Raw genomic sequence first — 24531 nt, 5'->3', positions numbered from 1 at the left:
CTGAGTTATAGTTTAATTTTTAGGCAAAAACAGGTACAGATCTAAATAATAACTTTAATATGTATGGATAAAAATGTAGGGCAGGGGTTCATTTTATCATGTTAATCTTAAATACATCTGATACACTGTTATTTCTCTTTTTTCCTCTTACTTTCTTCTCCTTGACACCCATCTATCCTTCCTTTTGGCTCCTTCCATCAACAGAGTCATTGAATTAAAAGGCACTGCTAAGTTTACAGCATACTAAACAATTCTGACACCTTCCAAAATTCTGATGAGGGAGGTGGCACTTGAGAGTTTTATGTACACACATGTATTAAATCTGTCACCAAGATAGATAAATATTCTATATTTAGAAGAGTCGGTAATTCTATCATCTGTCTCTAGCAGTTTACATAGTGTGGTGATAGATGACTTTCTGGTGCTTCAGTCAAGGTTACCCTCTTCATCCCAATATATAACCTCTACTCTGTAAATACTACTAGTTTTCTCCAAAGATAACATGCAATATCAACTGGCCTGCAATGTCAGTTTCCTTTCCTGTAAGAAATGAGTGCAGAAACTAAGACACTGGGATCATATGCTACCCTGCCAAATGCTTGAGGTAATCATTCAAATGTTTATGTACAGGTAGTCCTCGACTTACAACAGCTTGTTTTGTGACCGTTCAAAGTTACAATGACTCTAAAAATGTGACTTATGACCATTTTTCATAGTTACGCCCTTTGCAGCATCCCCATGACCATGTGTTCAAAATTCAGATGTTTGGCAACTAGTTCATATTTATGAGCTTTGCTGTGTCCCAGGGCCATGTGATCACTTTTTGTGACCTTCTGACAAGCAAAGTCAATGGGGAAGCCAGATTTATTTAATAACCAGGTTATTAAGTTATCACCTGCAGTGATTATTTAACAACATTGGCAAGAAAAGTCATTAAATGGGACAAAACTTACTTAACAATTATCTTCCTTAACAACAGAAACTTTGGGCTCAATTGTGGTCGTAACTCAAGTATTGTGTATTGTGACCTTATCAACTGCCTGCTTCTTTCTTTCCCTCACCTATTGATAGAGTCAACTTAGACTTAGCTTAGACTTGTGCTATTTATTTCCTGATTCCAGCAATTGGCTTTAATCTAGCTGCTTCAAATCACTGTAGTTGATAGATCACATAACTCATACATTTCTATTGTGAAATTTGGAAACTGTGTCATCATCAATTCCATATTATCAGTAGCACAGTAGTTCTTGAAAATAAAGATTTGCTAGAAAAATATTGCGACTGAAAAAACAGTCTTTCTAATGCTGGACAAGGTAATTTCATATACATTTTGGCCTAAATGCATTTTTTAAAATGTTAATAAAGATAGTGTGTCTTTGTTTGCCTGTTCGGATATCTGGTAACCCTATTCGTAGCACATTAAGAGTATAAAATGTATCAGATCTTTTTAATGTAATCTGGCAAGAAGCAGAACTTGAGACTTTCAAGAAGAGATTGGACTGCCATTTGTCAGAAATGGTGCAGAGTCTCCCGCTTGGGTGGGGGTTTATACTAGATGACCCACAAGGTCCCTTCCAACTCTGATTATCTGTTATCTGTCACAGATGTCAGTTCAAGTTCATGATACAAAAGCATTCTCAATATTCCTTTTCATCTATGATTTTCCTATGCAAATTAGAAAGCAAGGCCAAAGTCTACATAAACATTCATAGAAGACTAAAGAAACATGGCAAATATACAAAAATAACTTTGATTTGAACATATTCCCCATAATTAATTTAACACTGAATTGTGGTTGCTTTATTATTACTTGTTCTTTTGTTGCTTGGTTGGAAATCTTTTCACTCTCAGAGGCACAATTGTGAAATGGGTAGGTATATAGTCAATATAATTCATAAATAAATAACAACACTGAACATTCAAATTCTTAGGTTGGATAACAGTAACTGTTACACAAAGAAAAACTTATATTTACCTGACTGCATGCTCAAACTAATTTTCCCTGCAACTAAGTTAATTATCTCCGGAGCAAATAAAAAATCATGTAATTTCATTTCATCAACTACGCTTCAGGATAGGTGGAAGCAATCAAGTGCTCTCCAAATGTCACTGAATCACAGAGCTGGAAGGAGTCATTTAAGTTATCAAGTCCAACTACCTGTCACAGCTGGAATCTAAATTGAATTGAGAATATTCAGCAAAGAAGAGCTCACCATCTTGCCAATCATTTGTTTCTCGCCGATTTGCTCCCATTTTTGTTTCTAAGATTCAATCAAAACGTGTCTTCCTGTACCTGGAGATGATTGTTTTTCCTTCTGAAGAGTACATCTTTTTGGATATTTGTGGGTGCTATTATATTATCAGGACTACACAAAATCAGTTCCCCTAATCTCCCCCATTTTGTACAACGAATCCGAGTATTATGGTTATTGGCAACACCACTTAGGAACTGTGCTTTAAACATTTGGGGTCATAACAGTCAAGCACTTCCAAAAGATTATTCAGTGCCAGCATTATACAGGGAGGCAGGATAATGGAAAAAGTATGGTAACTTTTTAGCAAGCTATGAAGTTTTTGGCTGGGCAGTGCAGTGTTGCACTGGTTCAGCTGCTTTCTTCAGCTCCTTCTGAATCAGTGTTGATAGGGAATGAGAGGTCCACTACACATGACTGTTTCTTTCTGGTGTGCCGCAAGAATTGGTGCTCTCTCTGTTCCTTTTTAACATCTACATGAAACCTCTGGATGAGATCACCCAACACCATGGGATAAGGTATCATTGATACCTAATCCCAATTTTTTTATCTCCATTCCTGGTGAGCCAAGTGATTCTACAGCTACCCTCTCACAGTGTCTGGAAGTTGTGGGGGTCTGGATGGAGAAGAAGCAGGCTTTAGCTGAATCCTGTAAGACTGTGGGTTTATGTGGCCTGGGGGTGGGGGCTCTTGGTTTATCACCTTTAGTTCTGGAAAAGATTGCATTACCCCAGATCTGGGAATTCTCCTAGGCTCGCAACTGCTGTTCAAAGAGCAGGTGGCAGGCATGGCTAGGAAAGCCTTTTCACAACTTTGCGTTGTACACCAATTTTTCCCTTTCCTGGATTGAGGGGCCCTGCGCAGTCGGTCATGCCCTAGCCACCTCGCAGTTTGAATTACTGCAATGTGCTCTACATGGGGCTACCCTTGAAGATTATTCAGAAGCTACAACTGGTACAGAATGCAGTGATGCAGAAGATCCTGAAGATCCCTCATGTGGCACATGTAACACCACGGTTACACAGTTGCACTGGTTACCAATTTCCTTCTGGGTCGAATTCAAAGTTTTGGTCATTACCTTTAAAGTCCTTTGTTGCAAGGGTCCCCACTCATGTCAGTGAAATAGATCTACTTTGGATCCCCATCAACCAAGGAATTTTGGGTGGAAGATGGGTGGGTGAGGGTCTAAGAGAAGAGCCTTTCTGCTATGGGTTCTGCCCTCTGGAATATTCTCCCACTGAAGATGAGGTCCACTCCCACACTCCTGGCCTTCCAAAGGACCTGAAAATTTGGCTTTGCTACCTGGCTTGGACCCCAACTGAAGCACGTTGAATTGGGAGTGGATGACAGGATAGGTAAGATCCCAACTCCCAGGCTACCTACTGTCTTAGCTTTAGAAGGAATGAAGGAATGAAGGAATGAAGGAATGAATGAAGGAAGGAAGGAAGGAAGGAATGAATGAAGGAAGGAAGGAAGGAAGGAAGGAAGGAAGGAAGGAAGGAAGGAAGGAAGGAGCAAGCAAGAAAGCAAGCAATGGTAAAAGATTTACATTGATCAATATAACAAAGCTATCACATTCTTATTATTCTTATTTAAAAGGTTCTCTAATCCTTCAGAGTAGATTCTGAAGACTAAAGATGTCCATTCATTTGACATATATTGCCAAGTTAGCAACAGAAGCAAACAAAGCAACCAGCAACTCTAGTTATAAGTAACAGTAATTCTGAGGCAATGAGATGCCACAAATATACTGTACAAATCACTCTTTTCCAGGATCAGATTTTTAATTATTGGTTTAACTAACAGCTATTTTATAGGTAATCCTCAATTTATGACCATAACTGAAGCCCAAAATTTCTGTTGCTAAGCAAGGCACATGTTAGGTAAATGTTCCCCCATTTTATGATCTTTTTGTCACAGTTGCTGAGTGAATCACTGCAGTTGTTAAGTGAACTGGGTGGTCATTAAGTGAATCTGGCTTCCCCCAATTGACTTCTGATTTCTGACAAAGCCAGCTGGGAAGATTACAAATGGTGATCACATGATCACAAGACAGTGCAACTGCCATAAGCACATGCCAGTTACCAACTGCCTGAAAACTGATCATGTGTCCAAGGGGATGCTACAGTGGTCATAAATATGAAAACAGGTCACTTAAGTCACTTTTTTCAGTGCCATTACTAAACATTCACTAAACTACTGGTTGTAAGTTGAGGACTACCTGTATTTTGTACTTGTTGTATGTTATAATAATAATGTTTTGAAATCTGAAAGAGCTCAACAATAGCATTACAATTCATAACATAACATTTTTAGATGTATTATTTTGCTTTCAACTCTTTGGGGAAAAACTGTTACACCTACACACTCTAGATCAATACAACAATCTGAAATACTTGTTGAGTAGTTGATTATTGGATGTTTTATGGATAGTTTATCCTGGGCTTTTCTTATAACTTGCATGTACATCAGTCACAGAAAGGACTTCCTAGAATTCAGAGTAATCTTATGAAGGGAATGTTTATATCATTCCTTCCCAAGCAAGGTCACTCTGTCCCTTCTACTCATATGCAATCCTTGTGCTCAACATTATTAGCCTCTTGTGATAGTGAATACACATGAAACTGCACACCATCTGGGCCATTCCTGAACGAGGCTTAACAGAAATATTTTAAGATAGAAGAATCTCCTTTGGAGCCTGCAAAATTCACTATTCCCATCCTTCCTTGTTGGAGGAGAAAAATATTTTTGCTTATTTTCCTTAGTCTTTTATTTCTCCCCACCATAATCAGCAATTCTGTTCATCTTATATAAATAAAATATAAAAATATATTAAGCATAAAAAGTAATGGAATAGAATGTTTTATTTTACTTATCCTTGCACCTTCCCCTTTCTCCACTGATATCAACTATTTCTCTTGTGACTGGTTTTTTTTTTTTTTTTTTAGATTTCTAGATCTTTTTTTAGATTTGGCCTAAGTTACTGAAGTCTATCAAATGGGGAAATGACTAGAGGAAGAAAAATTAGGCAAACCTGTTGCTAGTTCTCTAATTCTCTGTCTAGATCTCATACAAGAGGGAACCTGAAAAAGCTAATGAGGAGAGGTTCCACCTGGGGGAACTGATATAAGTAAAAGAGAGACCAATTCTTTTCACACACCCTACAACCCTTTCAATCGTAACAGGAGTCCTTCTATGATCTCCCATCCTCTTCCTTGAGTACAGGTAGTCTTTGACTTACAACAGTTCATTTAGTGACCATTCAAAATTACAAAAACACTGAAAAAAGACACTGAAAAAAGTGTCTGATGACCATTTTTCACACTTATGACCTTTGTAGCAGCCCCATGATTGTGTCATCAAAATTCAGATGCTTGGCAACTGGTTCATATTTATGACCATTGCTGTGTCCCAAGATCAGGTAATCGCCTTTTGCAATTGTTTGACAAGCAAAATCAATGGGGAAGCCAGATTCACTTAACAACTGTGTTACAAACTTATCAGCTGCAGTGATTCACTTAACAACCATGGTAAGAAAGGTTGTAAAATGGGGCAAAACTCACTTAACAAAATGTCTGACTGAACAACATAAATGTTGGGCTCAAATGGGGTCAAAAGTCAAGGACTACTTGTACTAGACCCAGTGAGGTATTTGTTAGATTGCTAGAAATTATTACTAGAAAACAATTCTGAGAGTATCCAGTGGATGAGAAAATGCCCATCTGCAAACAAGGATCAGCTAAAAACTAGGAAGAGAATGAATTGGGAGTATTTAAAAAATCCTCAGACCTTTCTGGATTTTATTGGATTGTTTCCTTTGGAGTCCATGTTGTCTATGTAATATGTAATCTGGACAAAAGTTACTGGTCAAACAAGAATTTGAATCTGGTTTTTCCAATACTAATATTCTATTCACTGGTTTATTTAGTATGTTTCAATTTCACATCTTAATATGCACTAGGCCGATTTTATTTATATAATAAATTTATTCTCTACAAAAAGTGTCCCATTTTTTTGAGTTATAAAATTTTGAATAAATTGAAAAAAAAATGTCTAAGTAAATAAGATGACAAAATAAATTGAAAAAAGACATTTAAGATGTCTAAATATATATTACACTGTACTGAATAAGAACATTAAAAACTTCCACTTCATCCCAAAGATACTAGTAATTATGACTTCTGTATTACACAAAAGTAAAATTGGAATTAAAGTATCAATTGCTCACTCTAGATCTCTCACATGCAAAGGTCTGCATTACAGCAGACTTTCTACAGATCTTTCAGATAAGCACATTTGCTTTCAATGTTGTGCTACTGCATATTCCAAACTTTCACCTCAGTTACACTCTTAAACTAGCTGAAAAAAATTGAAGTTATAAATCCTTAGTGTTCTGTTCCTTCAATTCAAAACCTGTGTTCAGGGGTGCGACAACCGGTATAACAATCGATTCGGTGAGCGTGCACTCCGCATTTTAAAAAGCTAATACTTACCTTCAACTGCAGCTGAAGAAAACAGCTGAGGCACAGCAAAGCGCTCTGCCGTGTGAATCAGCTGTGCTCTAACAAAAAGACATAAAGCACAGGAAAGAGCAGGGGCAGGCGGGCCCACATGCTTATCGGAGACAGCGGATCGTTGGAACAAGACATTCGCCTGAACCAGTCTGAACCAGGAGAATCCCACCCAGGGGTGGGATTCAAATTTTTTAACAACCAGTTCTGTGGGCGTGGCTTAGGTGGTGGGCATGGCCTGGTAGTCATGTGATTGGGTGGACATGGCTTGGTGGTCATATTATTGGCTGGGTGTGGCCAACTCAATATCACTCACATTGAGGCACACATTTCCTCGCCTGGCCTCTCAAGACTGTGGGGATGCTGCAACAGTCGTAAGTGTGAAAAATGGTCATAAGTCACTTTTTTCAGTGCCATTGTAACTTTGAATGGTCACTCCACACAAGCAAAGTACCAGAAAAGAAGGGGGGGGAAACTCGAGACGTTCCTGAGACAGGAAGTCTAGTCCTGCCAAGAATGTAATAAGGGTTAACAGAGAGGCAGTTTCTGTAAGTAACACCAGAATGTTTCCTTCCTGCCTTCCCTACAGGATTAGGCCAGTAATTTCTTCTAACAACCGGTTCTCCGAACTGCTTAGAATGTTAACAACCGATTCTAGCGAATAAGTGCGAACTGGTAGAATCCCACCCCTGATCCCACCCCTCCTGTGTTCCTGCCACCAGATTTAAACTTTAGATATGGCTACCATAAACCAAATGGTTTTAAGAAGTGAGATTGATTACAAGACATACCATTGAAAGAAACAAAATGTTAAAAAGTTATGATATTTATGTAGTTAAAAGCACATCTAAATTATATTAAAGTAACCAAAATACCTTTACAAGGCATGTCGCAACTTTTGAGCACCCAGCTTATGATTGGAAATTGAAAGTTGAAAATGTTGACATGCTCTATATTTCAATATACAACAAGACAGTTTCAATGATTGAGGAGACTAGATGTAAAGAAGAAGAAGAAGAAGAGTTGCATAACCTTTCACTTACCTTTCTCACATTATAAAAATCTCGATGGGGGTTAATCTTCAGTTCTTTTAGTTCAGACATTTCATTTAGCATTTCATGTAATCCAAACTTAGATCCTAGAAAGTTAAGCCGCTTATGGCAATATGTCTTCCTGTGAAAGATGAACCATAATTGATTGATTATACTTTTATATTATATAGAAAAGAATCATTTTACACTAAATAACAGATATCTGCTGGGGATTAATACTGCTCAGGCACCTCTGCAGTAGGGGGTAAAAATGTAAATAAGACAGTTGTGAGCACACAAGTGAAACAAGTCCTTTTTAATATGTGTCCCCTGTATATAAAAAGGGGGGGGAAGGAGTGATTTCACAGTTGTGTGAACCATCTTATATTTTTGACATGCCCAGAGGAGCCCTGGTCCAAACAACTTTGAACTAGAACTGTTTTAATGTGAAGCATTCCATTTCAGGTTAAAAATGTACTACTTCACACTAGAACAACTGTTTCTCATTCAATGGGTCATTTCCATTCTTCTGATTAAGGAACACTTGTTTATATTTACTTTTCAGAAAATGCTGAGACCTAAGCCACTATCACAACTCAGATGTTACATATACTATTCTTCCACTGTCTTTATATGTACCTAATAATGTATTTTCAGATTAAAGCTATTTCTAAATAAACTTGTCTAGGATTAGGGTTCTAAAACTTCATCAAACAAAAGCGTTTAAAGAACAACTGCATTATGGTTAATAAAGCATTTAATATCCTAGCCTTATTGAGTCATTAAAGTTAAAAAGAACCATACGTTGGGCCATCAGCAATAAGAGCCAGCACATGGCTGAGGTCAAGGGTGTAGGTGTGCCGATCAGGGTAAGGCAAACTTCGTGATTCATTAATTTCCATCATGTCTTTGTTTTCAAAAACTAAGAAGATGCCATCCTTCATCTTTACAACATAGTCTAAATTCCCTGGAGAATCATCAAGATTGTAAGGATCCACTAGTTCTTTTGGTGGTGGATGGAAATCTGCAAAACATCAAGGTCAGACATTCTAGCATCATTTAAAATACAGACTCAGTCTGTCACAGCTGGAAATTAAATTGTTAGTAATCAGTAGCTTTTCAAAAAAACAACTGTATGCTGGTCTTATTGTGAAATAGTAACTCTGCTTAAAGTCTGTAGAGATTCTCAGTCATCCAGGTCTTTTTAAAAAATTATTATTGTTTTATTGATTTTCTATTAAATACATTTCTTAGTGCTTAATAAACATCGTGTTGTCTGGATATTTAATTTACTTAACAATACAAATTACATTTGTAATCTCCACCCCTTTTTTCTAGCCATTGGTAAAATAAATTCCATATTTGATAGTATTCTACATTCTCTTTCTGTTTAATTTTAATTCGAACCATTTCTGCACAATCTAATATCTTCTTAACCATTTCTTCATCTCATGGTTTATCTTCATTTTTCCAATATTGTGCGAAAATAATCCTTGCTACTGTTAAGACATGTAATATTAAATACATACTTTTCTTATCAAGTTTTTCTGATATTATACCTAATAAAAATAGTTCAGGTTTGAAATCAACATGTTTCCCTATCATCTTTTCTAACTATCTGTGTATCTTTGCCCAATTTTTTTTTGCTTTCTCACAAATTCACCACAAATGATAAAATGTGCCTGTTTTCTTATTACATTTCCAACATTTGTTAGACATATTTTTAAACATTTTAGCTAATATAGTAGGTGGTAAATGCCATCTATATAACATTTTATATAGATTTTCTTTATAAGAGGTCACCATTGTTAATTTATAATTCCTTTCCCATGTTTTGCCATTTCTCTAGTTCTATATTATGGCCAAAAAAATTCCCATTGTAGCATTGTCTCTTTTATTTGTTCATTTTCCATTTTCAAATTCAATATACTTCTTAATTAGGTTTTCATCAGAGTTCAACAGTATCTGATCAAAGGTGTTTGTCTTTTATAGAAGCTATACTCTTTCATGTCTGAATCATATCTAGATTGTATTTGCAATTTTGGCCACCATGATAATATAATGCCCTGTTCTTCAAGCTCTTGTTTCGATTTCAATTTCCCTTCATTATCCAAAATATCTTTATAAGTGACAATTTTTCAAACTTTACCAAGTTTGGGCATGTAAAATCCTCCATTGTTGATATAATTTCATTTGTTGTCATTGAGTACAATTATGGTTTTAAGAAATAATATGCTTTAAAGTTAAATAGAACTTGGATCATGATATTTAGTTTAACAAATCAAGTTTAAGAAAACCATAACTTAGCTCAATGGTGGGACTCGGTCAGAAATCAAAGCATTATTTTTAATTAGAGCTACCTGGGAGTACTTCATCTTCAGTTTTCCATTTTTCATTTTTCATACTACATAAATATTGTGCTGTTGTCCTTGGAAAACGATGGTAAGCAAAGCGGCAATACTTCTCTCGAATAAGTAAAGCTTTTGCTAAATTTCTGGCAGCTTGTTCATAATCATCAACTGTAACCTAAAGGGAGAGGTTATACAATTAGTAATTAAACGTATAATCCTAATCCAAAATGAATGTACTTTAAAGTAAATTATGCTTCTCTTTGAAGCAATACACCTCTGCCAGACTACAGGAAAATCTCAATAGCTTCCTTGCCTGGTATAAAGACAGACCACTAACCATTTCCAAAGACATGCCAATAGCATCTATTTCACCATCTTCCCCACAAGGAACAGTGCCCAAGGATCAGTGGTGGGATTCAAATTATTTTATTATCGGTTCTATGGGCGTACTACCAGTTCTGAGGGGGGTGCAGTCAAATTGTTTTACTACCGGTTCTGTGGGCGTGGCTTGGTGGGCGTGGCAGGGGAAGGATACTGTAAAATCTCCAGTCAGAGGTGGTATTTGCTGGTTCTCCGAACTACTCAAAATTTCTGCTACCAGTTCTCCAGAACTGGTCAGAATGTGCCGAATACCACCTCTGCCAAGGATGGCTTAAACTAAAGGTTCTGGAAGTGGTGTTTTCCCTAACATCCCACTTCAAGACACTGTCTACACCAGGGCAGTCAAATCAAGGCCCACGGACCAGATGTGGCCTGCATGGTGCTTACATCTGGCCCCCAGGGCCACTCTGGAAACAGCAAAGGACTGCAAGCTCTGTTTTTGCTGTCACAAGATGCAGGAGGCTGTCACAGCTGAAAATGGAGTTCACAAGGGCCACGTGCGGCCCACCCAAGCTCCATTTTCACTGTCAGAGGATACAGGAGGCCGTCGCAGTTGAAAACGGTGCTCAGGAACCAGTTTTTGCTGGCAGAGCCTCGGGACACCGCAGGCACCCCCAACACGAGTGACATCAAGCTGGCCATACCCACCCTAGCCACATCTCCCTGAGGTCAAACACAACCCTGATATGGCCCTCAATGAAATTGAGTTTGACACCCCTGGTGTACACAATGTAAAGAGTGTTGATGGACTTCATAAAAGTAGCCTAAAATAACATGCATGCTCTGGGTCAGCAATATTATGACTCCAACCAGAATGGAACAACTTGCCACCAGGCCTGAGGAGAGGAGGGTGCAGCCAGTGCATTGTTCCGGGGCCCATGGAGTGCAAAGAGGGTTCATGAATGGGGGGAAATTAAAATGTTTACAAAAGCAATTTTTTAAAAAGAAAAACAATATTGGATATATACCTCATACTCTATACTTTGTGTGTATAGCAAAACCACCTTGCAGTCTTGTTTGACATAATCAATATCCCGCTGATATCAGTGAAGATCTTGTAATGGAGATAAGTCATTTGCCAATCTGTTCATCAAGCAAATTTTGGAGAGGGCCAACTGAGTCCAGTAGAGCTACTGAATACTAATGTGTATTATTGTTTTTATTATCTTTTACAGAAGTACTTGTCCTCTTTTTAATATATTTGCAAGTATGTTTGAATGTAATTAATAAATGTACCATTATGACATTATTGATTTATGTGTCCATGTGTAGGTGAGGGGGACCATATTAGTCTTGTTCCAGCACTTAATAATCCTCTCGGCGGCCCTGCTTGCCACAGCCAACTCATCATGGCCAACTCATCAAAGCCAACTCACTGTGGGACAACTCACTGCGGAACAATTTAATAATTCTCTTTAATTATTTAAAATAAAATTTAAAAATATTTTAATTTTTTTCCATTCACATTTCATTCTGTCCCTCCTTTCTTTAATGATTCTGTTCCCCTATTTCTTTAATATTAGTGTAACTCTTGTCCTGCAGTGAGTTGTCCTGCAGTGAGTTGTCCTGCAGTGAGTTGTCCTGCAGTGAGTTGGCTATGGTGAGTTGTCCTGCAGTAAGTTGGCCAGGCGAGTTGGCTGCTGTGAGTTAGCTATAGCAAGTTGGCCATGGTAAGTTGACTGTGGTGAATTGTCATAGACCCGTCTCCAACTAGTTCTGCTGTTTCCTATGGAATATTTGCCTCACATTTCATCCCTGATCTCCTTATCCATGTTCCATTTCTCTTTTGGCAGCAAGAGAGACCAGAACTTTTGCAGCCAACTTTTTTTTAAAAAAAAATGTTGATCAACCTATTAACCGAATGTAAAATCCTGGCTTACAGCATTAGTGGACAGTATAATTGAAAAGGCTCAGCTCTTGGAATTTCTGTAGCCTGTGGGGTTCGAACTTGCCTTTCTGTGTGGTCTCAAGGTATTCCTGATTCTTTGCTTCATCTTCTTATATTCTAAGAATACTTTATAATTCCTATGCTCATCCTCACAGCTAACCAATTCTCAAATTCCATCTGTTTAGCAGCACTTGTCCATTGAATAAATGGAAACTAAGAGATACAAAAAGCCAAACTCTCTCAATTAGTGATTCATAGCCAAACAGTTAACTAGTCAACTCACAGTTTCAAAACATGCTTTAAAGTTAAATTGGTAGTAGAACAGAAAAGAAAAACTGCAGTGTATGAAGTAACCACTTTGTACCTGTCAACCTATAAGTGGGCAGATGTATAAACGGAACAACAAATAAATAAATTCACATACTAGATGATGTTGTGCAAGGCTGGAATTTCAGTTGAGACAGCCAACCATCACAGCCATTAATGAATTTCTTAAACATATGGTTATACATATTTGTTCATTTATTATATGTTAAATTAAAATTATGAGTTTTCTAGATTAGTGATAATTAAAAAAAAATTAAATTGATGTACTTTTTGTCAACTTTTAACTTGTCCCATTATTCCCCTCCCTATTTTTCCTTTATGTTAGTTTGCATTTTAATGTTTATGAAATACAGTAAAAATGTTTGTAAAAAAAAAAAGAATGCTGCATGTGGAAGTTGAATTAACATAGTGCAGTGCAGACATATGGGAGACACATAATAAAGGTGCAATTGTGGGGGGTATAAATAGAGTGGCCATGATTTCCTGCCAGCTCTGGGGTGGGAAAGCAGCTGTATGCATGCGGCCTATATTACTCAAGAATGCAAGTGGGAGTCAATTCACAGAATGCTCCTTCATTCAAAGGAATTCCCTGCATATAAAAAGCTAGAAAATTGTGACAGAATGCTTCTCACTAAAGCCTTATTAAGTATCTTGTGTGAAAATGTTTTACAGATGGGTATTTAATTATCCACCTTCTATATGCAGTCTGGCTAAGATTTATCACTTCAGTGAGAATCAGAGATAGAGATCAGATATTTAAACTTTAAATCAGAGATGATTTAAAATATAACTTTGTAGAACAATGTGATTAAGACCTCAGCTAATTCAGTAAATGCAAAACACATTTCCAGACCTTTGGCTATAATTAATGGTTCAAGAAATTATATTCAGGTCTAGGCTTGTATCTGCTTTCTGAGGACTTGTTAGAAAGAATCCTTTCATTTTAATGAACACTGTTACTTCATATCAACACATCCTACAAGTGAAGATGTAATATCCTATTTGTTACCTGAAGCTGGGGGCCTCTGGACATTTCCCGCAAAGTTATCTAGTTATCTGACTCCAACTTCATATCTATTCATATTCCTAGTAATAATATCCTGCAAATGGAACAAGGCCAATATATGTCACTATGGAAAGTATGCTTGGACTTCTTATTTTAGGTAATGTCTAGTCATGTTGTTTAGCAGTACATGCCTCCAGTTGAGGATTAATATGAAGAAGAAATTGAAGATAAAGGTTGTCTTTAACTACTACAAGAATCCCACGGGACAAATTGTGTACTCAAATGTATCATTTGGAAAACTGTATTTCTATAGTAGTATATTACATCTTTATTCACTGCAACAAAGCTGTTGACCAAGACAAAATTCTCATGGCTGCTTAAACAATTCTACACAAGCATAAGCATCATAAAATAATAATTTAATTTCATATTATATATACAATATTTATCTTATAAGAAAAAAAAATCATTGCTATCATCTGTCTGTTTGCTTACCCCAGCACAGTAATCCCCACTAATTGTAACTCTTTGAAATTCTGGTACATCGTATGTCCCTTGCATAGGTTGAAAGGCACCTGGAAGAACTGGAGTAGGAGGAGACACAGCTGGAGTAGCTGATGGAGGCTTCCAGTCTTGCAATGGAATTTGTAATGACAAGGACTGGGATCGAATCATCTTGAAACTTTTCTTCCTAGATATACATAGCACACAATATAAAGTCAACAAGACTTCCATTTAAAGCAACAAATTGTCTCTTTGCTCTGGAAACCTTCTAAATAATAATACACACATGGACAGACAAATGGTCTGTTGAGACTTCAGTCCAAATGCTTCATTTCACAATGTTTATCAAATGAGCAATATTTGTAAACTTATTTCAAGATTGACAATATTACAATGTAAACCTTTTGACTGCTATTTGAATGGATTTAGAAGTCATTTTCCCACATTAAAAGGCAATACTTTTGTTTAATTAACTTGCTAAATATTTTGACAGAAGAGAACATAATTAGAAGGGATTTAATGGATTATGTGATGCCCATAAACATCTTTTGTATTTATGTCTCAGCCATCTATTTACAGCTGCTCATTGATTACTTGTCCTCTATCCCTGGTGAGAAAGATAGAGAATCATAGGGGCAACAAGTATGAATTTCACACAACAGTCAAACAGTAATTTTAAAAAAAACTTAGTATCTGCAGGGAAGATGAAGAAAAAGAATGAACTTGGATTTTATGTAGGCTCATACTTGCATACAAGCTGTATAAGTAGTAGGATCAATTGGATTCCTGATTTGCTCGCGTTCTAGTTTTTCTTTATAAGTTGATTTCATTTCTAACTCATATTCCCCACTTTCAGTTTAACTGAATAAACCAGAAGTGGATGCCACTGAATTCATATAAATAAGAATTCACAGAAAAGAGAAGACAACTAGCATCAAGGTGAATAAACTCAGTTACTGTGGCAATGGATGTACTGTTGAAAAGATCTGAAAGACCAGTGTAAGGACAGATCATCATGGAGAAAATATATTTATAGGATTTACAACTTGATGGCACATTATGAGTCAATCAAAAATACATCAACAAAAAGACTAAAATCATATAAAAGCCAATGGCAGGATTAGAGAGTGACAACACTTCATATTATATCTGATAGTATCAAACAACTGTTCTTAGCAGACCTCAAATCTCATTACTAAACATTCTTCCACTCTCCAAACCTACCTTTTGGTAGTTTCCAAAGACTGCTGTTCTGCCAATTCCTTCTGAAGTTCTCTTTCTTTGGCCTCTTGTTGCCCAATAGGACAATCTTCAGGCACAGTGAAAAGTGACAAGGCATCTTTGCTATCTTCTTCTCGAAGAACCTTGGCATAAACCTTTTCAGCTAAGATTCTCACTGACTCATCAACTTCAGACGTGTTTAACTTTGGGAACTGTCTGGGCATCTCTGCTATGAAAAATACAATGTGTTAATTCTGCTACTTTTATTAATATAAAATGTAATAAATTCACACTACTCTAATAATTTACAAAAAGCACATTTTACCTTAAATTCTTCCATTTTCCACTCATCCTAGCCAGGTTTTCTTATATGGATAAACCAATTTTAAAGACTTGAATAGCTCAGCAGGAATTACTAAAATTAGGTAAGCTTCAAATATTCCTGTGCAATACGTGTGAAAGGTTTTCTAATGAAATGTTTTCTTTCCAGTTTCCACATTCATTATTTCTTAGTCCTAATTATATTAGATGCAATTCAAAAAGGCTCTGCAGTTATGTAAAAAGGATGAATGCTGCTTGCATGATTATCTGCTTATCTAGGTCTGGGAGGTGTTAGCATGTCATGTGACTACCCTAGGTCCAAAACAGGCCTCCATTTGGGACTAAGGTAACCCTCTATCTTCATCAACTCTATCATGCAAGCTGCTTACCAGGAGCTTAACTGTTCCTTCTTGATACTTTCCTTAACTGTTCCTTCTTGATACAAATTCAAAGCCTAAAAAAGTCCCTGGGAAATGTGTCCCTTCTGTGAACTCTTAGTTTGTTATAATCTTTATTCTTCCCCTGAAACCACAAAGCGGATGGAAAAGGATCTAAGTGGGTGTGGATAACCCCTCCCAATGCTGCCCTCATGCCCAAACACTGAAAGGTGGTGCCAACACTGATTGCACAACTGTGAACTGATAAAATACAACAGGAAATTGCAGCAGGCAGGAGTGCCGAAAAAGTAAGCAGTTTTAAACTGTTTCAATTGTTCCCAACCCTGTACTGTTTGCACACAATTTGTTTGTGTTTATGTGACTATAGAGGGCATGACTGAGTTAATGATGTTGTAAAAATATAATCGGCATGTGATTAAATTTAAGAAAACAATTGACCTTTTCCGTACCAAATACAACAACTGAGAAGAATGTAGATTTACACTGAATAACCACAACTCAGTGCTGATTTTATGTGCTGCCACACTATTCTGGTGAATCATTTTTTTCCTGAAGAATTTGATTTAGTAACAACTGGAACCAGCAGAAGCAAGACATCATGGTAGCTATCCAACATAAATTATTTGTTTGATTGTATTGTCTCTTTCCTACAAGGGCCTTCAAACTTGGCAAGTTTCAGACTTGTGGACTTCAACTTCCAGAATTCCTGAGCTAACATGACTGGACGAGAAATTCTGGGAGTTGAAGTGCACAAGTCTTAAAGCTGTCAAGTTTGAAGACCCCTGCTTCAGGAACTCCAGACACTGTATTCAACTTGCTGCCTTCCAATTTTCCCCATCACAACATTGTAAAGTCCCAGTTAACCATCTTAACCAGTACATCCTACTACGGTACTCTATATACATTTGCAATGGATATTTCAGCATTTTAATGCCTCATTGTTTCTACAGTTAATGAAATATTTATGTAATGAAATATTTAACAGCATAAAGTATATTTAGTTTTCCTTGTTTTGCACCCGTATGTAGTAAGAATCCGGACAAAGCACAAAATCCATTAGAGTACTTTAAAGGTAATATAGTCAAGGCTATTTACCTAGGACCAGATAACCAAGGTTAAACTCAGCTGAAAAACTGAGTGGACATTTTGGGTCATATATGTCTCCAAGACATACAAGCCAAAAATTGCAATTAATAAACATTTGCATGCTATTATCTTAACCTGCTGTCATGTACAGTTCTTGAACTAAATGTTAGGTTTATCGCTTTAGATAAGGCCAGAACAACTTTAATTTTGATCTTAGAGACATTAACATTTGGAACGTTTATAGATTTGAAATTCTATTTTTTGTGAACCCCATCAGCAGCCACTTGGCTATTGACAAATATAAGATTTGGAGTTGGGGAAGTTGTACTTTTAAGTCAGTCTTGAGTTGGGGTGATGGCCTGGAAAAGTCGCAATTGTTGACAACAATTTTCAGAACTGGCTTGTCATGATCTTCTTCCAAGTTTGAAAAGGAGTAACTGGTCCAAAGTTGTCTTTGCATCTAGGCCAGATTTAGGAATCCCAGGGTCCTGGTTTCTAGTTCAGTGTTTCAAACACTATATCAAATTATCTCCCCCTTTAAGATTTGGTTAAACAGCCTAATATGCATGGGCATCCATTCCTTATCACAATGACAAAACGATGAAACCTATCATAACATCACTATGCAAGTTCCAACATCATAATATCATGCACAATGAAGTTTGCATTGTGACATGCATTTTAATCCCTAATCCTAATTCTCTCTTGCTCCCCAGATTTCTTTACCCATATAATGGAACATACAATAGAACTAACATATAACTAACATAACAGAGAAGGGATCCCAGCAAGGCAGAGGTTAGAAGAAGAAGGGGGGGTAGGAAGATTTGGTGGGGGAAGAAAGAAAGGGGAAAGGCGGAGAAAAGCCTCAAAGCTTTAAAATTGGATGGGAGAAGAGGGATTTTTTTTAGAGACAAAGGATGAAATATAATTTTCTGTAAGAAAGATTCTGCTAAGGTACAGAAGATGGTATTGTAACATTTATATTTGAAATAGTAAATTAGAATGGTTTAAGATTTAATAAGAAATTAAAATGTTGAAGTTTTTAATAATGATTGATTTTTAAAATGTAATAAAATATCGAAGGAAAGGAGGATACAATGTATTTAAACATTTTTGGTGGATAGAATGTACCAAGCAGAATCAAATTGGGTATTTGTTATGCTGAATGTTAATTTTACTAACTTAGGGGGAGGATAGAAAGGCATCATACTCTGATTAGTGATTTCAGGAGAAATTTTTTTTATTATAAGAAGAGATAGAGGGATAAATGAATGGGCAAAAGATACAAATTTAATGATTTAATTAAGATGGATTAAATAAGATAGAAATGTGAAGAGTGATATGTGCTATTATTTTAGCCCATGCAAAGAGAGGTAACTGGGGCCAAGGTACTTTACTAAAAGATTTTTTTTATGTTTGTTTGTGTTTGTTTGTGTTTTATGAGAATATTGGGGAAATTATTGTAGAAAGACAGGGAAAGATTAAATATGTAATGATTTGTTTGTTGTTGAAACTTTTAATAAAACTTGTTTTAAAAAAAAAAAAGAACTAACATATGCTGACTTTTTGCTTATCGTTGTTCTTAATCCAGCATACTTTAGAGAACTATTCTGTTAAGAGTAACCTCAAACTCTGGAGGAAAGATACATTATAAATTTAGTAAACCAGGCCCAGTTTTTTCTCTACTCTTTTTCGTTGTATTCATTATGTCAAACAACTATCAAAGGGTCTGGTTTCCATTTGTTTTGAATAACCTTGTTCCTAAAGCAGGACTATGCAAGCTTATTTGAATCAAATACAACATTTGGACTTGAACTGATACAGTATGACAAGCACCATACTTCAAGAGTTGCAATAAACAGATGAAGTCAACACAAATAATTAAATTTGATTTAAATCCAATTTAATTATAATGAATTATATTCAAACTGTATTCAGCTAATGTGATTACTTCAGCTTAAATAACTGCAAAATTGGGGTTGAAAGTCTCATTCATTTCAATGGAAGAGTTAAATGCTATCGTTAATTTCCCTGACTAATAGCAATAGAATTTTTAAAATAGATTTTTAAAACTGATTGGATTATTCTTCAAGTTATCTGTTCAGGAGGAAACAAAACCAAGATTAGTTTTAATCAGATATAGTTTTGATCTAATATTTTTCCTTAGATGTATAAAAGAATATTCCCACAAACTTAATGCAGCAAGCCAACTGTTGATACATAAATTTGCTGATCAAAGAAATAATCTAATAATTCCAGTCTAACAATGCCAAAGGGTATTTTATTAATTTCATGAAATTTTGTTAATTTCATCATAACATTTCTTAACATTAAATAGTCTGATACTTCATAAAGAAGTAAAGCATTTTAACTTTCATACTTCTTATAATGGGCCTAATATATTTTATTTCCTATTTCTTATCTATGTAAAAAAATTCCAACAGCACTTATTCAAAAGTAATATCCTGTGGAACGCAACAAACAATACAAGCTTTAAGTACAATCCTTTGTTCTACATAGAATTACATATTCTATTTACTAGATAAACAGAAATTTCATTAGAGTTACAGATATTTTATTGCTGCAGTCATATCACAGATGCCTATGTATATGTACACACAGACATATATACTCCCAACGCTATAACTGGGTTTATTTGCTATCTAAGAAAAATAAGAAAGCAGCTGGTATTTCCAGGCGGCACTCTGTTACACACAAACACAAACACACACAAATAAACTTTCCAAGATTAAATTTGGTGAACACTGAGAAATTCAGGGGATGCTGTGATGTGCAGTGCTCATGAACCACTGAAGCTGGCTAAATCCGATGATGTCACTGCATCTGCTTCCTCCTATATATTGCTTACCAAATTCATGATCTGTAAAGTATAATTTTCAAAACACGGAGTGAAAGGAGTTGCTTAATAATAGGAGAAAACGAATGAAAACCAAGATGCTGGAAGAGCCCTGAAATTACAGGATGAAACGAATTGCTTGCTGCAAATGACTTTTTCTCTTGTCCTTTAAGAAACAATGCCTGCATATAATACTGTATATATTTTTTGCCTGTTTTTTTTCTCCAAAGTTAAGCTGATGAGCTGGTTCTCCGTTTAATCTCTTCGGAATCTGCTCGCTCCCTTCCACTTTCCAGACGTCGAGACCATTTATCGAGTGAGATATATAGTAGGGCTTGAATATTTTATATTACAAGCCATTAAGGGGGGAGGAGGGGGGGGAGATGATGTAGAGAGAGAGCTCGGGGAGAGCAACTGGGAGAGCCCAGCCAAGCGAGGGGAGCCTCAGCCCAGGAAAGGGATTCCCACCCCCACCCCCACCCTTCCAACCCCAGTCAGGCTGAGCAGTTCTGCAAGTGCTCGAGCCTGGTTTCCATCCGTCCCGAGGACAGCGGCGTGGCCGCAGCCCGTTGCCGCCCTTCCCCAAATCAGCTTTCAACCCGGCCGCCTATTTTTAAGCAGCGACTTACCTAGCGTCCCAGGGGCGGTCATGGTGGAGCTCGGGGAACCGGGCTGCTTTTGGCTGCTGGGCAAGGAGGTTTCACACCAGCCGGTCGGCCTGCTGTGGGAAGGAGGCAGAAGGGGGAGGAGCCGCCGCGGTCAGAAGCTGCCGCATACATCTCGGCCGGGCGTCGCAGCTGCTGCGGCCGGCTTAAAAGCGGAGCAGTTAGCCGGAGCAGGAGCAACCCCGGCTCCGGCAAGACGGTTCCCCCCCACATCCCTCCCGCTGCAAACCAACACCACCACCCCTCCCTTCTTCTTGGCAATAGGCCAGCCCGGAAAGGTCTCCTATGCAAATATGTTGAGTCTTGCCGGCTGCGGAGAGGCTCGTCCAAAGCACCGCCATATGCGCCGGCGGACACCGAAGATGCGCGCGCGCGCTCCTCTGGAGGACGTGCGTGCGACCCCTAGACGATGTTTCCTTCCCTCCCCTCCCCACAAACGCTGCGAGGTTAAGCCCGAGCCTCGGTTTCCCTCTTCCTTCTCCTCAGTCCACGCTACCCTGTCTCTCTCCCGCCTCCCCCTCCCCGTTACCCCTCCTTACTCTGCCCGGCTGGACCGCCTCTGCCGGCATTGAAAGTCCACCAAGCCCTGCTCTCTCTCTCTCTCTCTCTCTCTCCAGGGTGCGGGCAGCAGGACGAGCGTACCGCAGCCTCTAACCTCAGCCGGCGTCGCCCTCGGCGGTTCTCTCTCAGGCAACCGTCTATCGCCACTCGAGGAGGAGATGGCTGGCTCGCCTTTCCCCGCTGCGACGCCAGCCGGAGCTCTTCGCCTTGAATCCCGGCGCGTTTGAAGAGGAAACTTCGAAGAAGGAGAGGTCGCCTCGGCGAAGCCAGCTCCGGTCCCCCTGGTGGAAAAGGAAAAAGAGAGCGGCGGCAGCGGCGGCGGTGACACGCCTTGCAGGAAGGAGTCTCGGCCAAGGCGGAGGGCGCCTCCTTGCTGGAGTTAAAGCGCAGCCCGGCTGCAGGTGATCGCGGGGAGGCCAGGCTGGTGCGCGCCTGGCGGCGGCCCTTAAACAATGTTACTGACCAGCTGCGGGAAAGCTTCCCTCTCACGCGAGATGTAGGGGAAGGGAAAGGAGGTGGTTGAAGGAGGAGTTGAAGTCCACAAGTCTTAAAGTTACCAAGGTTGGACACCCCTGCCTTACAGTGAAGTAGCCTGAATTTTTACTAATCAAAAGGTGCTATGTAGTTAATCCACCTTTTTCTTCTTAAATGTTTTCAATAAAATAAAAAGACAAAGCCCCAGTAGAAAAATATGGGACACTGTTTGTGAGATTGTGATTCACACGAAACACAAGACACGACACGGATCTTCAAACACGAGTTGATTTATTCGGTTCTGCAGAAGCGGGTTCACATCCAAGGCAGCAGGATGGAACCTCGAGCATAGTTTATTCAACATACTTATACCCTAGCCCCCACCCCATCATACGATGGCTTGGTTCACAGATAGAAAACACCCATTCCTTATCAGTACTTTCCAGGCTACCAACTGACAGCGAGTGGTCTTGGCTACTTCCTCTGGAAAAGTACTGAAACTGCCTTTTGAAACACACATACCTATACAAAATTAATTCATATTGCTCTACTTCTTACAATCCCCCCTTTTCTGGATCATAACTGTTTCAAAAGCAATTAAGTCCTCATCAATTCTTTCGAAATGGCAGTTTCATCCTCTCTTATACAACAATTTTTCTATTTCTTCTAGCTTACTAAATTTTATCTTACCACAGGCAGATATCATCATTTGCATCAAATTAGGTAAGCATTGAATACAACAACATAAAGCAATCAAGATTACTATAATTGTTATAACCGTTGTCAAAATAGACTTCCACCAACTACCATCTGGCAGCCAAGACCATACTGCATCCCACAATGAACCTGCTATTCCAGATTCATCCCATTGTTTCTGATACTCTTTCACTCTTTCTTCCATATCTTTTACAGTTCTAGTGATGTTTGGTTCATAATTATGTATATAGGTGCAACAATGTGAATGAACTAAGGCACACACTCCCCCTTTAGCAGCTAACACAATATCTAAAGCGAATCTGTTTTGCAAAGCTACTTGTCTTACCTCAGATAATTCCTCATTAATCATCTTAATTGTTCTAATTGTGTCATTAAACATAGCAACTGTAAAATTATTTAGTCTGGTAATATCTCGATAATTCATCCCTATTCCAAGTGGGGCTATTAAAGCTCTGGCCGTACCCTCATACCAAGATCTATGATGTATTCCAGAATCTAACTCTCTTTTATTTCTAATTCGTGTATTTGGCAATTTATCTAATTTGTATATTACAGGTAATACAAAACCCATGGTGCAAGTACCTGACCATAGTTTTGGTATTTCTCTATAAGCATGTTTTCCACACAGCATCCATCTATTATTTTCCATGGCCCAAGGCATGTTTGAATATCTAGTCCAATTTATTATGTTCTCAAAGTAAACACACATCTGACAGTAATATGTATACTCTGGCATATATTCATTCTTACATGTATAACTGGTACTTATACTATGATTAAGACATGTTTTAGGCATTTCCAATGTCTTGCTACACTTTTCCCAATCTCCAAGAAATGGTCCTCCAGTAACATTCCTTTTAAAGCAAACATAAGCCGTTTCTCTTAAATGAACAAATACTTTCCTAGTCATTTTTCTTTTTACAGGTCTAGTTTTGGTTTCCCCTCGTGGCACCATCATCTGTTGTGTTAGTGGTACCCCATGTAAAATCACTCCTTCTTTAGCTTTCCCAGGTAAATGCATACATAACCAACAATCAGTAACATTCAAACTCTTAGCCATTGCTCTTATGTCTTGGATATAGCAATTATCCATCCAGAGATCTTCCCCAAGATCCCCTGCTCTCTGAACGTATCAAGATTGTTCGGTTTCTGCTTCCTCAACCTGTTGTAAGACAAAAACACTCACAAGTACAGTTGAAATACACAGAAACATATACATGATTTTATCTTTTAAAAGTCAGTTTCAAAGGTTGTGCTTCCACTAGGTGACTTCTCCAAGGCTTCTTAGGTTCTGGAGCTGCTTTCACACGACTGTAGTGAGTCCATCCACTCTCCTTCGTCCGGACAGCAGACTCAGTAGTCAGAAGCACTTGGTATGGTCCTTCCCAGCTGGGTTGCAATTTCTCAGTCCTCCAGGTCTTCACAAGCACCCAATCACCAGCTTCATAGGGATGTTGACTTCCTACTAGCGGTGGTCGCTGTGCCAAAAGTCCCTGTTTGTGAAGAGACAATAGAGACCTGGACAGTGTCTGCAAGTACTTTCTCACAAACATATCTCTGAATTCTGGTATGGGTCCCCCAAGGGTTGTAAGATATGGTAGGCCCATTAACATTTCAAAAGGTGAAACTCTCACATCCTTCCTAGGACAAGTTCTAATTCTTAATAAAACCAGAGGCAAATTCTTAGTCCAAGGCAATCCATTTTCTAAATGCAGTTTTCTCAAATGTTTCTTAATTTCAGAGTTCCCACGTTCCACTTTTCCAGATGATTGAGGATGCCAAGGAGTGTGTAGATCCCACTTCACCCCTATTGCCCTCATTACTTCTTGAAGAATTTTCTGTGTAAAATGTGTACCTCTATCTGAATCAATTACTTCAAACATGCCATATCTAGGTATGATTTGTTCTAACAAGATTTTTGTCACCATGGAAGCTGTAGCTTGCTTCGTAGGAAAGGCTTCCATCCATCCTGTCAAA

The 24531-nt window shown here is 38.1% G+C and overlaps 1 protein-coding gene across 10 annotated transcripts in view; it reads right to left on the bottom strand.

Moving 5' to 3' along the window:
- Positions 1 to 21588, bottom strand: part of AMPD3 (adenosine monophosphate deaminase 3) — a 47806-nt gene extending 26218 nt beyond the window's left edge. The window contains exons 1-7 of one of the 10 annotated variants that reach the window (XM_087950941.1): positions 21458 to 21588; positions 20767 to 20858; positions 15476 to 15701; positions 14243 to 14438; positions 10155 to 10320; positions 8599 to 8818; positions 7807 to 7936 (exon numbers count right to left, since the gene is read on the bottom strand). In XM_087950941.1, coding sequence (XP_087807067.1) covers positions 7807 to 7936; positions 8599 to 8818; positions 10155 to 10320; positions 14243 to 14438; positions 15476 to 15701; positions 20767 to 20788 — 960 coding nt within the window. In that variant the 5' untranslated portion in view covers positions 20789 to 20858; positions 21458 to 21588. Of the gene's footprint in view, positions 1 to 7806; positions 7937 to 8598; positions 8819 to 10154; positions 10321 to 14242; positions 14439 to 15475; positions 15702 to 15797; positions 16430 to 20766; positions 20859 to 21341 lie in introns of those variants that run through there. The other 9 variants (XM_087950943.1, XM_087950940.1, XM_087950944.1 and 6 more) reach the window with 9 other exon arrangements.
- Positions 21589 to 24531: the final 2943 nt, after the last annotated feature.

Source organism: Notechis scutatus, chromosome 1 (assembly GCF_049901735.1).
Source record: "Notechis scutatus isolate UNSWTSFEM ecotype Mainland chromosome 1, rNotScu1.2, whole genome shotgun sequence".
In the NCBI taxonomy this organism is placed as follows: domain Eukaryota; kingdom Metazoa; phylum Chordata; class Lepidosauria; order Squamata; family Elapidae; genus Notechis; species Notechis scutatus.
This window is presented reverse-complemented; position numbering and strand designations above follow the sequence as displayed.